Genomic DNA, 14,345 nt, shown 5'->3' with positions numbered 1-14,345 from the left:
TGTCCTTGGTACTTCACCTTCCAATCACGATGCATTTGAACGACTGGGAGTATCGCATTTAGATGGCTGGGTCGTAACTCATGGTCTGGATTTTAGTAAACTTCCAGACCAAGTCATAACAATTTACTAAGATCTGATGGTCTGCCTACCTACTAGGTACCTAACTACTGAGATATAGCTTACCCCCTTTGATACTTGGCCTGTCCCTAGTCACGTGATACTCGTTACATATTCCGCGATGCTCATAGATCGTGGGTAACGATCGTAATCGTACAGTGCGCGGAACATGACACCCTAGTATATTTGGATACAGGGTTTCATATGTCATACATGTATGTGTACTTGTATGTGGGATGACTCTTAAGCGTAACGAAGTAAGTGGTGAAACCAAAGGGTATCACGTGATCGAGGGGCATTCCGAGTATTAAAACGGGACGTAGCCCAAATGATAATGTTTACCGAATTTTACGTTACCATCAGCCGTTTTTTAATCCGTATCTTAACAGATCCCCGCTTAGTCTTCCTAGGCTCTCTTTGACTGCCATATTCGATTATATTATGCCCGAAAGCAAACAGAAACGACGGAATGTTCTCAAAACATACACTCCACATATCAAGGGTCCTAATCATGCGGACCGGAAGTGCCATGCATTGCATGAGAATGGGTCCGAATGCCTGGCAAAATTGGTCCAAGCTAAACATACCCTTTGTCCAGTGCATCATCAGGAGTACAAGAAGCTCTACAGGTCTTATAAGGACAGCGAAGAGTTTTACAATAATGTTGAGACGGGTGAAACAGGGGCAGGTCTTAACGAGAGGATAAAGGCGAAGCTAGCTGCTGGGAAGAAGACGCTCGAGCTTAGGAATGTGGTTAACCATCGGTTTTTTAGTCTCTCTAATAATAACCGTGGCCATATTCGGTGGATTCTAAAGATCCAGTCAGACCTTCATAGTCTGGAACAGAAACTAGTAGACTCAGAAGCCGAAGAACCAGCAAACCCGCCATCGTCAGCACAAGATGGTCAAGAAGTCGAGACACCAGTCTTCCGGTCACTTCTTGATCCAATGGTCCCAATGTCAAAACTAGGGCATCTTCCACTCAACCATCCTGTCGTCATATTGAAGATGTTTACTAACACGATGTCGGCCGCGACAGTTGAGAAACTTTACTCTATTGCTCCATCCCTTAACGACTCGCCTTCTGCTGCCCCGGGCAATGCAAGTCGCATAGCGAGTGAATTAGATGTGCGGGACACTATTATCCGCTTCCTCTTCCGCGAGCTCCTCTTGCATAAAGCCGATGCCGATGTACTCGTTAGGGCCACCCGAATCCGAAGCATTGACACCTTCTTGCGGGACTCTTCCGTAGAAGACCTTGAATATTACATCAGATTCTTTGAGGCATTTCAAGAAGGACGGTCTGATACATTTCACCTTCTTCGTGATGCTGTTTGCGATTATCTCCTAGACCCACAGCCTTCATCGACCACTATATTGGGTGCTGGAATCAGCACAGACGATAGTCCTCGAAGAATGACCACGAAGGGTTGGGATATCTTATACGCGAACTTCTATGACATTGTGGACTGGTGGAATCTCGAGAGCTTCGCTATTCAATTCGAGGACTTTGTTATAGTCAAGACCTTGAGTGTTATGCTCAGATACGGGTCAGGCGACTCCAGCAATGGCAGTGCCACAAAGTGGCATGTACCAGATGAAGACGTCTCCCAAGAGTGTACACCTGCTGTCATGCAAGGATTCATCGCGGTTACGAAAGGCTTCTCTGATCCCATCGGACCTTCTATCAAAACCGAAAATGGTATCACGCAGGAGAGACATACTCGTTCCTATGTTGTGGGGAGAATGGAGAAAAAATGTGAATACGCTCTGCAGTTGATACAAGAGTTGAGTGAAAGAGTCGAGAAGTTCCTAGTCCTCGTGTATGACTGGGAGAAGAGACCTTCATCTCGCCATCTCATTTCACCCCCTCTCGCAGACCAGAATCCATGGATCACACGTTTTCGATCCGCGTCTAAAAAGGAGGTCCTCAGTTCGCAACCATGGGTAGTTGAATGGTCTCTAGAAGATATACTCGACGATGTTGAGAGCATGGGTGCCTTAATGGGTAATAGCATGACTAAAGACTATTTCGAGTTTATTATTATCGATAGAGCACCGGGAAGGCCGTTCGATATTCTAGACGTAGTGGCCGATGCGCTGTCCAAGCTAAAAGGGGATCCGTCGTACGCCCAGATTAGCCGCCAGGCCGTCCAGAAATACATCCCATCTAATGAACAAGAAGCTTATTTCGAAGAACTCACCCATATGCAACTCACCCAGTTCCCACCAGCAATTTCTCCCCAATATGTTGGCAATCGTATTCGCTGTTGGGACATCCCTGACGCACTTCACGATATCCTTCGAACTGTGCTATTGGATAAGTCTCGCACTACAACTCAACAGGAGTCTCGACTCATCTCCAAAGTCTCTGCAGACCTAGAATCACACGGAGTCCTCACCAAAATCCTCGAATACGAACCATCAAACATGCGTCCCGTTATGATGCCAGGAATCGACGGACTCGAAGATCTGTACTTCCCCTACGATTTGGGACCTAGAAAGGAATCAGCCCCAGGTGAAAGCGTGTTTGACTTCGGTCCTTGGGACAACGACCTCTTCGAGTTCTCGGAGAAATACAAACGTGCTCACCCCAACGCGTTATTTGCCAAGGGGAGGGTCAATGTCCCGTATTGCGCGTGGCCATGTCCTAATCTTACCGGACCTCGGCACTCTCGTCTTAACTTCAGCACCCCGGAGGGTCGTATGTATAGATGGAACAAGTTACCGTTCGACATGCCCATGGCCTCTCACGTGTGGCAGATATTCGTAAATTTGCAGATACACAATAATTTGTCGTTCGTACGCATCGTCCAGTCGACGTTGGTTATATGCGCGGAAGACCGGGACGACGCGGCGGCTAATCTTAAGGCGTTGATTGACCTTGGCGAGAAGAATGGGTTGACATTTTCTATTCCGTCGCCGGTTTCGTGGACAAGTGACATCGGGAAGTTGGGTCTCGAGTCGTTGTGGGAGGGAATTCGTGTATTCTTATAAGTGAATGCGTCGTGTGGGGTGCTGTTAGAGGTGGTTGTTGGGATAAGCCAGGACAGCTAGGTAGTTGAAGCTACGCCACCCCATCGAACATCGGCCTCTCTTCGCTGAAATACAGGTAGGTGGCAGTACCAACACATTGTAGTCAGCATTTTCCCATTTTTAAAAATGTAATAAGGAATAGTTACCGAGCAGTGACGGCGATTAGTTACGATGATTCGTTCGGGGTTCAAGTCAAATCTTAAGTTGATTTTAGATCCTGTTCTGGTGAGGTATTTTAACGAATGATAAATAATTACTTTACAAGATACTGTTTTCTCCTCAGCATCGCGATGTTTTTGGTAATGCTACGGCACAGCAGAGGGGAGTTCACGGGCATTATTGTGGGTCTTACGCCGCCCCCTATTCAGGGGCAGCTCCAAGTTCTTATTTTTATCTCCCCCCAAGATATTCATAGGAAACTCTCATAGGTCAACTTACCATAGACTTTTACTTAATGTGATTAGAAATGGAAAGCGAAGATCAAGTAACCAGGCCAGTCTTTCTATTGTTAATAGCCAATAAGGCGACAGCCATACCGAACACCGAGCCAAGGCAATCTCATACTACATGGTTGAAGCTGTTAGTAACGTTTAACTATATAATTAGAATGTTCTAGGCGGTAAATACTACCCTTTCCCTACTATGACAGCGAGTTCAGCGAATTTAACTTTGGGAGAGGGACATTCATGGTACTAGCACCACCCTCTTTCCAATACCCTAGGTAACTAAAATCAGTGAGAGTTATCAAGTGATAAACCCGATGTGATATTATTCCCAGATACCCCCTTATTTACTACCCAGCTCAAGCCACTTCGGAGCTAAATACAATATTTTCTCCGTTTGTAGGTATCGTCTGTTGACGCCATCTAAAACCAATCATTATTCAACATACACAAAATCCTATAAAATAACCCAGTTTTATTCGACTCATACAATCCAGCGAATTATAGACTCGATAACAGGAAGTTGTCAGCCAAGAAATTATTCGCCCCTCTTGCATGCCTCTGGATAAAGCAATGTTGTACCGGACATGAGTGGTAAAGGGGTATTTTAGGCGTATGCACACCTGGTCCGATTGATAGGACTCAGCCTAGAAATCTTTATCCCGTTGGGAGAGAATGTATCCGCGGAGTGATTCAATATTATGAAGGTATACGTTGAAGTCCTCCGAGATCCTCAAGTTGACATACATTCCATAAAAGGGATCAGATGAGCATATCTAGCAACCAATAACATCATCATCTTCATCTAAAATGAACATCTACCCAGAAGGCATCTTACTGCAAAGAACATATCAAGAAGCATCATAAGACTCATTCTCACTTATCCATTTATCCGTTTCGAAAGATGCTTTACGTTCTTAGTCCTGGATACAATTTTCCCGTTGAATGGAGGTGCTGAGGATAAGCGACTTCCCCACAATGTAGTAGGATTTAGACCGCAGGAATGCAACGACGGCAAGACTTCATGTGCATATAATCTAAGATCCGGATATTACGAAAGAAGTCGGAAGCAGCGTATAATGACCCGCACTCTCTTGTTCGAAGATAAATACTAAGGTTATGACCTCCTCAAGTCTAGAGAAACACCCTCTGAGGTAGAATAACCCAGAAAGATATTTCTTACCAAAAATTGACATGCTGAATATGAAATCAGTTCTCATCCTCGTGTCGGCCCTAGCAATCACGCCTATTCATGGACATGGAGGCATCTTTAACTATACCATCGATGGTGTAGAATATGCTGGGTAAGTAACCTATCTAAGGTAAGCACGGAGAATACCTATTAACAATTGTATTCAGTCACTACCCATGGCTTCCCGAAGAAGGTCAAGTCTCTGTTCAGCGACGCTGGTTCCCAGACCCTCTCTATATTGAGAGACACCCCTATATGGCATGTAACCGTGGCAACCCCTTAGCCAAGACTCTTCCAACACTTCATGCGCCAATCAAGGCAGGGGGCAAAGTTATGGCGCATTATGATACGCCGCCATGTCCAACTCAGTACCCAGTACCTCTCCCGACTACACCTTCAGTGCCCGAATGGTTGGACCCGCCACCTATGAAATGCATGCCACCAGGCTATTCTTGGCCGCACAACCAGGGGCCATTATTGGGTACGTAGGAAGATATAACTAGCAAAGTCGTTTCTGGCATGATGACTAACGATTCACTAGTAAGTATTAATTACGGGCAAGATTCGATCAACATTTATCCGTTAGAATAAGCTCTAATATCCGCTCTTCATTTATAATAGGTATACATGGCAGACTGCCAGGGGCCATGCGGTGAGTGGGATGGTCGCGGCAAGCGATGGTTCAAGATTTGGGAGGCCGGCTACATCGCGACGGGCGTTCCAGGGGCGTCGGATGAAGGCCAGATTAAAAGCATAAACGAAGGAGACCGCTGGTGGCACTCTCACCTAATCCTAAACGGCGTAAATATTACGATCCCCGCGGCGCTGAAACCGGGAAATTACCTACTCCGTCACGAAATCATCAATCTTAGGGGCGATCGCATACAGATATACCCTGAGTGCGCCCAGCTAGAGGTATCCGGTGAGGGGAGTGCAGTGCCCAGCGAGGAGTATCTCGTCGATTTTCCGGGAGGATACAAGGCCACCGATCCGGGTATTGAGATCACGGGAAAGCTTCACCTACCTATCGGACTTTCTACCTTCGTATGTATTTTATCGGTAATCCTGTAGTGGGTTTTCCGTGCTGATAATTTTTTTATTAGAACTACACTATGCCTGGCCCTAAGCTTTGGGTGCCTGAGGAATAAGTTTATTAAAACTACACTACGATCATTTTGAATGGAATTTGATGGCCGCGATATGATTGATTCGGTACCTAGTTGGCTTGACGGGGCGAATCCCAACCATGGGCCGTTATGTAACCGGCGAGATGTTATGTTGGGAGCCAAGTTACCCTTAGCATAGCTCTCGGGAGATAGCCTTGAAAAGCTACCGACCGTCTCCCTATGAATGCATCCGAAGTGATGCGGACTCTCCTTAAATTGACTGCTTTAATAACTCGCGGAAGCAAATCACAAAATTCTGTGACCAACATCTGTCGAATGGTATTTTCAAATCACTTGCTAACCTAGCTTTTAACTGCCAGTATATGCCAAATTGGAATAAGACAAAGGGAGTCCTTCACATTTGCAGCATATCACTTTCTTAACACGCTGCTTCTATAAGATGAGCGTTACAGGCCAGGCCCATCGGCATGAATCCGTGAACTATAAGCCTAAAAAGGAAAGTTATTCGGAAGTGACCGGCGGCATACTAAGCGGGGTCGGATCCGACACGGCCCCACTTAGTTATACTCAAACGTAGCGGGTACGTTTACGTACTATTGCTACATCTTAAGTACCTCTCCATAAACAAAACATTCTGTGAACAGGATGAGCAAGCGTCAAGTAGTTTCTGCAATGGGAAGAGCCTCTATAGACACATAGACCTCCTCATCATGAACAATGGGCTTCTTCCATTGCTTTTATGGACGGATTCATCCCATATGAATATGACTCATAGTTACCTACTTAGAAGAGGTGGATCTGGTTCTTCCTTCCCAGGTAGCTTATAGTACATCAGCGTCAAATGATAACTGAGCGTGTAATAGGTCAAATATTGTATTGATCCACTGGGTCTTTGACGGTATTGGCTCGTTCATGAAACTTAGGTAGCATATAGGTCTAAATATTACTTCTATTCATCACAACTCAAATATGAGCTCAGGCCAGACTGGGGTGGCCTAGCGGGGCATATTGGAACTGTTCAAATTATTCTGTTTGATTCATGTATGATTTGGGGGGTCCAGCGCTTCACTGCTAGGTCTAGAGGTTCGATTCCTCTGGTGGCCAATCTTTTTTTTTTTTTTTTTCAAATTCTCATATTTATCCACCCAGTAGTTACTTCTTATTTTATGATGTTTCCTTACTTGGAGGGATAAATGAAATACCAACTGTAATTCTAATTGACTTTAAGTGATAATTCTGTGTCATTATGTGATAGCTAGTCTTATTTAGAGATTAACATGCAAAATACAGCTTCATGTGGCTTGATTAATTGGTGCCATAATGTAGATAAGCTAAGAATATAATTTGTATTTAATTCCAGATCTATTTTCTCTCATGATCATCAATTATGAAAACAGTGCTTTAAACTATATATCGTACCTCGTCTTTATTGATCATAAACAAGCTTCTGCGGGTATTTTGTCAGACAGCCTTGGAATACATGACAGGCGAATATCATGAAATAGCCATCATGGTGGAGGTACTTGAATTGGGAGCTGTAACTAAGGCACCTAGGTACATACTCTAACTAATTCCAGCTCAAGCAGTATTGAGCACATTTCAGTTACGTACTGACCTATTCGATACCTAGTTACCTAGGTAATTTGAAGGAGAGTTTATTAGGTACCCATGCACGGAAGTTAAGTCTATCAGCTCATTTATACTCAGGTAATTATGTATCAATGAATACATCAATTAGTAGCTAGTAACCACCTACATAATTAGTAACTGTTAGATAATTCTGCTGATATGGATATTAGTAATGATTTAATAATATTGAATTATGTAATAAATATTTGTTAGGTAAGCACGATTTCTATTCGTTTACATAAGCTGGTTGCTGACTAACCCGACAGACATGAGATATCCCTCGCCAGCAGTTATGTAGCTAGTTACCTACACAAGGGGATATCTAACATGCTTGGTGGTATACGGAGTATTAAACTCAAGTATATTCCACCTACTGGTTAATCTCTCGTGATGTCTTGCCCTTGGTTGGAATATACCTCATGATTTATTTAGGGTGACTAAGCTCCAAACTGAATTCCGATTCCTTGTCGTATATGATTGAGCTTAGTTCTAGAGAATGATTTTCTCGATTCTATATTCGTTGCAATATATTCAATTATATGAAACCACGCAGGTAGCATTTTTCATTGTATAGACAAGTTAAACGATCAAGTATTGTTGATAAAGCGAAGTGATTGATTTTTAGCTACCAACTCAGGCAGCCAGGTAGGCATCTATGCTTTATGGTTTTAACAAAAGATAATGAGATGAGTTTGCGTTTATAGGTAGGTTGGCTAAGTCCCCTGTTTATATCAACTGGTTGGTATGCCCATTTTAGGCTTCTTCACGTTCTATTGGATATCCTTAAGTATCTGGAAACTAGAAGATAATATGGAATTGACATAATATAAACACTACGAATATTCTCTTGTTCTCGTGAAAATCATTTCCTTGTTCTCAATTAATCCGTTTCGACTCAGTAACGAATAACGGTAACGCCAAGCTTAATGCCCCACTACAATCAACGGTACAGTGCCCCGCATCGGTTGCTACAGCCTACAGCTGGTGTAAATATTTAGAGCAATTGCAACAACGACACAGCTATCCTTTTCATACCCTCAACCAAACCACAGCAATTAATCCCCCCACCACCAAAATGGCGACCACAACAACCTCCACCAACTCAGCTTCATACGGAGACTGCGTCGCCGCCCTCCGCACCTCTCTCTCCTTCCTCGAGTCCTCAGTATCTACGCTCGGCACCGGGATCTCAGACTTCCCACGCCTCGTCAACGTCCTCAAGAGCGTTCGCGTAAGTCCCCTCTCTTCCTCACGCTTCACAGATTAGCTACCTAGTAGTTACCAATGACTAACCACCCCGCCGCAACAGCACTACGAACTAATCCCCCAACCAACCCTCGTAGCCGCCGAATCCTCGCTACGCGACGAAATCGGGCCCGCAATAACCACCCTCCTCGACCGCGCCGACACCCACGTCGAGCGCGTAGAGCGACGCATCGAATCGCTCAAAGCGAAATCGGAACTGCAACAAGGTCGACTTCTACGCTCTTCATCGCCCACGCCTCCTCGCTCTACCAACCGCAACGCGGGCAAAGCAACAAGCACAAGCAGTAGTTACGGCGGTGGACGTAGAGCGAGTTTACCTGGGGACAGACTGACGGTTGAGACGAAGCTGCGGGCGCGGCAGCGCGAGGCGTTGCAGTATAGTGTTGAGCGCATTGAGTTGGAGGTTTTGCAGAAGGAGAGGGAGTTGCGGAAGAGGCTGGATGCGGCGGCTTGAAGGCATACTGCTGCGTCTTTATGTGAGATGATATGATACGACGTGCTATATGATAACGGTTTTGGTTTTGGTTTTGGTGAGATGGGATGCTGGACTCGGTTTACGGGCAGAAGGAGCTTTTAGTCGGTTCCGGAGAAGAGTTTGTTTGGACTCTCTAATATTGTATTACGCATATATATTACGGCGGAACGAAAGAAGCACCAGCAATGCTTTGAGAAAGCTAACGGCGACTTCGATTTCCGCCAAAACTGGGAGCTGGGCTGTTAGGTCTGGCTATTCGATTTACCGTCGCCAACACAAGGAAGATAACACCCGAGACTGAAATTCCAGGGTTTAACCAGAGGATCAGAACGGCGATCAGATGCTCTTCGACTAACACGACAGGGGTTACCATTCTATAACAATCTGAATAAGCACCAATGTTGGTCTGCTTACAGAACGGCAGAGGCAAAATGCAATAATCGGAAACACCCGAAGATCGACATGGAGCCGCAGTCCTAGATCTGACATCTTAACGACATGGGACCCAGCAGTTCGGAGATTTTAGGAGCTTCAGATAGCTAGGCCTAGATCAAACTCATACAAATACTATCACAATCCACCGCGCCAACGCAATGCTTTCACACCATGCTCAATCTGACCTATGCCTTCGTACATAGTCCCAATAGTCCCATCCTAACCCACCATAGTAATCAGGATACTATTCCGTACACCACTCAAACATAGTACAGTACATACAACGCACCAGACAAGAATACACACAATCACCAGCTAACTCAATCATCGCAATGCATTTTTGATTGGTCTTCTTTCATTGATTGATACCAGAGCATTTACCTATCTCCTGGAATCCGTGAACCAATGGGCGTGACGTTCGTAAATCCCGTTTCGTGTCAGAAAAGGCTGCTTGCTCCGTCCTACTTTGCCCTACTTCGCCGGTTCAAATAAAAAAAAGAGTATATGTATGTGGTTCGAAGAAGCGGGAGAAAAACAAAGACGCTCTTCCGCAATTCGTGCTTATGGGGCGACGAAGGGGGGGATGTAGTGGTTCTCTGTAGATCACACCTTGGGTATGATGCCGCGGAGAAGAAGCAGTAAGGGGGGTGAAGAAGAAAAAAAATAATAGACAATAAAGCCAAACCATCAGGGAATAATAATAGAAAATAGAACCTTGTGAAAGTGAAAAAAGCTACATCCGGCAATGTTGGTAAACCCCCATTTTACTCCAACGCGTATCCGTGGCCCAGTGTTTTGTATACATCCTCTAAAACCCGTTCAAATACAGATTACTCACGCTATTGTCTCCGGTGACCACCTGGACAAAGCAATTCAACGTATCGTCTCAAAGCCGATCGAATCCATAGCAAGGAGCCCCCTAGCTTAGGAATCGCCTCATAATAATATGAGGTAGTTGCTCGGTGCTATTCCCGTCTCGCCGCTTTCTTTTCGTGCCTGCCACCATCGTCCGCTTACATCGCTGACTTCTAGTATTTCATGCTTGGAAAATGATATTTCGTTCGCATCATCTGGGTTGGCTTCGTAGCTGTAAATAGCCTTCGCCCGATATGGATATTCGGTGGGGGCAGCGATTTCGGCCTCGTTTTGAGCTGCTGGCGACGGTGCCTTGGGAGCACCGGGGAATCCGGGAGCAGCACCGGAGTTGCGTGGAGCGTTACCATTAAAACCTCCTACGGGTGATGGGTTTTCGAATCCATTAAGCTGGGCGGAAGTGTACATCTGAGGCGGTTGAACGGAGGTGGACGTCTCAGGACGATATCCTCCATTCATGGTTTGGCGGTTGTTGGTTGATTCCTTGGCCAGAGCGAAGGAGTCAATGTATGCTCTTGGCACCGCAGATGGCGCAGAACCAAAATAGAATATCCACACGATCTAAAACATAGTTTGTTAATGAATTGATCCTTTAGGTTGATACTCAACAAGCTAGTGCTGGTAGGTATTCATTGGGATCACGATTGGACTTACGTTGACCATGGATAACAGAATAAAGCCGGCAGCAGCAGCCTCCCTAGCGGCATTGGCATCATAGACGAGAGCGTTGACCGATGAGGTTGTGGCGATGAGACCACAGGCCAAGTAACCGACAAGGGCGACATGGTAAGTCTGAATACAATCGGATGCAACCACAATTGTTATTCCGATTATCAATGGTAACATGAAGACCAGCGCAAACCAGGAATATGGCGGAAAGGGGTCCTTGCGAGTCTCTTGTACCCGAGCAATGATAGAACCGATGAATGAAATCACCCATGCAAGCTGGCAAGAAAATTCATAGTTAGCACTGGATATCGATACACAACATACGATGATGCTGGAAGAGATAATAGAGATAATAGATTTCTTTAACATACCCCTGCGATGGAAACGGTAGCAAGAGCGAAAGGATCACCGATGATATTAGACATATTTAGGCCTCTACGGCCATAACTCGCCCGGGAGTGTTCCATTTTGCGCAACGAAGGGGAGTGAAGAGAGCCGTACGAGGGCATAAGGAAGGAGGAAAGCTTCACGCTCGGGAAGTTCAATTAACAATTGAAACCTGGTAAGTCAGGATTGGCCACTCGGACATGCGATGTGAAGCGAAATGCGGGTGGAAGCAAATCGTGGGCCTTATGGATCGCCCGTCACGGAAGTGTGGCTGTGCCCTGGAAGATTGCGAAGACAACAAGTCTAATAAGTGGTTTGTTTGGTCTGATTCGTTGAAATGCCAAGAATCGTGACCGATAGCTTGGCGGGAATCCAGGTGGGATTGGTATCTTCTACAAAGGAGCGACTAGAGTTGGGGGGGTTCGAGGACGATGGGAAAATGTGTTGAAAGGTTGGGCGAAGGTTGGTTGAAAGGGTCGACAGGCCGCTAAATAAGGTCTTTAGTAAGTATAAATGCTACCACAGATAAGGCCGTGCCGTCTGCAAATAAGACTATACGTGCGAGGCTCGAGATGCGACCGCGTACCGTTGCGAAATTAAATATTCGACAGGTTGAATATCTTTCTTCTGCAATGCAGGTAAAACAAGAATCGAAGCCAATTGCGTAAATATGCGATCGAGAATCCAGTCGTCAAATATGGTAAAGATATGTCGGATAGGAGGGTGGAGAAAGCCTATAATAGAAGCGCAAAGCGTTGCAGAAGTCTATTGCCGTTCAACTGCTTGATTATCGAGGCTTGAATTAACGTGACTTAGATCGACCCGGTTGGTAATCCTCGATCAAGATTGATACGATTGATAGGCGGCGGCGACGAAAGAAAGGAAGGGATTAATTCAACTACGATCCCAAATCGAGATTACGGATGAAGTTGTAGATTGAGGTCGACGTTGAGGTGGAGAGACGTGAGGGGATTCGGCCTTATTCCTAAATCTGTTCTCTTTCTCCTTCTTGTTTTCCTTCTCTTTTAATTCTTCCGGAGCGACAAGTATACAATAGTGGTATAGGTTACTGCCAAACTCCTTTCTCCTCGCAGTTCCTGACGGCGCGTAAATAATCCTTAGCTGCAGAACACAGAACACCGGCCACAAAAATATGTACGTCGTGAGAAGCGAAGTTGGATCGTTCCACGGTTTGCAAAGCCTGGCTGAGAATCGAACAAAATGATTGACAGTAATAGGCTCGTCTTCGCGATGGCGGAGGACGGGGATATACGGAATAGAGGTAATGGGAAAAATAGAGGGGGGTAAGAGTGAAAAAAAGAAGGGACAGGCAAAGGCGTTAGAAAGGAATAGGAAGGGATGGGACCTTGAATGAGATGGAAATGGGAATGGGTGGAAAAAGGTTAAAGGAATCCAACCCGAGCAATCAAATCAAATGGAGAAGGGGAGACAAGGGTGGCATTGGGCGGGCAAGGGTAGGCATGGGATGGGAGTGGATCGTGCGTCCCGGGCTGGTACCACTTGGGAAGAGCAAATTCAAAGTTGAATTTGGAAAATGTTCCTGACGAATTCTTGAATAATGGGGACGAGCTTGTAATAGATGGTAAGAAGACGAGTGAATCGGTACAAGGAGAATCATGCTATCTCGAAATTGAAGTACAACTAAACTGTAAGACCAACGCTTCCAGTCTCATGTACTTGAGGAAATTACGGATTGTACCACTATTAACATTAATTACGGGGTGTCTCCTTTGGATAGAGTAATCGGGGCTTACGAAAGATCCCCTGCTGCTGTACCTAGCCGATACCCAATAAAGTTAGACGATTGACATCGGTGGACCTGGTTAAGCCTGGTTGAGCCTGGCAGTCTTCCCTCTTTTTACCCCTGCCCAGTGCCCAGGTCCTGCCAGGTGGTGCCTTCCGAGCTCATTTGGCTGGGGACTGCTGGGGGGATTTCAATGAGCTGGAGCTCGATTCAAGATGATTGACATTGATTGGTTTACAACTCTCTCCGTCCAATGTTGTACGCAACAACCAAATCGTCTATTGGATCATGCTCTTTCTTCTTATTAACATTTACGTACTTACCTAGGTACACACGCCTTAGCATGCCAGCGTGCATACGATACACTAAACATTCTAGACGTCTAGACTCTAGAGATGTCGTGAATCGTGATCCTGCTTGTTACACAATATCTCAATCTTCCGAACAATTACTGGCAGATGACACGCCTCGAAATACCACAGATCGTCCGCGTGTTTCTGTGACGAGGGCGCTAAGGCAGGAACACGACGAATCGTCAACTCGAATCTAACAGGTGGCGGCAATGGCCTGGAATGTAATAGTCGGATTGACGATGGTTGGGTGATCTGCGATTTGGTATGTACGAATGTATGGGGAAGACGGAGTTGCATCTGGCTGTGTAGTGTTTGAGATTTGGCTAGGATCCAAAGCCATGCCAAGGATGAAGGAGACGTAAAGTCTCGGGTTCTTGGTGCTGTCGTGCACGCTGACAGGCTAAAATCTGGTAAACGAGCTGCTGGCATTTCACCAGATAGTACCTTGACAGCGGAAGAAAGCCTCTAAGGCTTCTTCGCCTGCCTTATTGAGGTCAACAAATCTATAAAAGATCTATATCTATATGATATAAATAATGAAGACCGGTAAATTCATTTATTATTCGGTATTAGAAACA

General features: G+C 45.4%; 4 protein-coding genes across 4 annotated transcripts; 3 read left to right on the top strand and 1 right to left on the bottom strand.

Moving 5' to 3' along the window:
• The first annotated feature begins 575 nt into the window (after nucleotides 1-575).
• Nucleotides 576-3,397, top strand: GGS22DRAFT_166459 (uncharacterized protein). The gene has a single exon (XM_047961854.1). It carries the CDS (start codon nucleotides 1,066-1,068, stop codon nucleotides 3,112-3,114), a length of 2,049 nt encoding a protein of 682 aa, XP_047817771.1. The 5' UTR covers nucleotides 576-1,065; the 3' UTR covers nucleotides 3,115-3,397.
• Nucleotides 3,398-4,799: 1,402 nt separating this feature from the next.
• On the top strand, nucleotides 4,800-5,936 carry GGS22DRAFT_195077 (lytic polysaccharide monooxygenase; the record flags this gene model as incomplete). The annotated part of the gene is made up of 4 exons (XM_047965610.1): nucleotides 4,800-4,900; nucleotides 4,956-5,269; nucleotides 5,423-5,832; nucleotides 5,892-5,936. The coding sequence occupies 4 exons, from the start codon at nucleotides 4,800-4,802 to the stop codon at nucleotides 5,934-5,936; spliced, it is 870 nt and encodes a 289-aa protein (XP_047817770.1).
• Nucleotides 5,937-8,525: 2,589 nt separating this feature from the next.
• Nucleotides 8,526-9,848, top strand: GGS22DRAFT_166457 (DASH complex subunit Spc19). Its single transcript, XM_047961853.1, has 2 exons — nucleotides 8,526-8,775; nucleotides 8,854-9,848. The coding sequence occupies exons 1-2, from the start codon at nucleotides 8,620-8,622 to the stop codon at nucleotides 9,262-9,264; spliced, it is 567 nt and encodes a 188-aa protein (XP_047817769.1). The 5' UTR covers nucleotides 8,526-8,619; the 3' UTR covers nucleotides 9,265-9,848.
• Nucleotides 9,849-10,532: 684 nt separating this feature from the next.
• On the bottom strand, nucleotides 10,533-12,411 carry GGS22DRAFT_27886 (uncharacterized protein). Its single transcript, XM_047966683.1, has 3 exons — nucleotides 11,634-12,411; nucleotides 11,248-11,538; nucleotides 10,533-11,154 (listed from the first exon to the last, which is right to left on the bottom strand). The coding sequence occupies exons 1-3, from the start codon at nucleotides 11,769-11,771 to the stop codon at nucleotides 10,657-10,659; spliced, it is 927 nt and encodes a 308-aa protein (XP_047817768.1). The 5' UTR covers nucleotides 11,772-12,411; the 3' UTR covers nucleotides 10,533-10,656.
• Between the last annotated feature and the right edge of the window lie 1,934 nt (nucleotides 12,412-14,345).

This window comes from Annulohypoxylon maeteangense (genome assembly GCF_022496945.1).
Source record: "Annulohypoxylon maeteangense strain CBS 123835 unplaced genomic scaffold GGS22scaffold_11, whole genome shotgun sequence".
NCBI classification, from domain to species: domain Eukaryota; kingdom Fungi; phylum Ascomycota; class Sordariomycetes; order Xylariales; family Hypoxylaceae; genus Annulohypoxylon; species Annulohypoxylon maeteangense.
The sequence above is the reverse complement of the archived record's forward strand: the minus strand, read 5'-3'. Positions and strand labels throughout refer to the sequence as shown.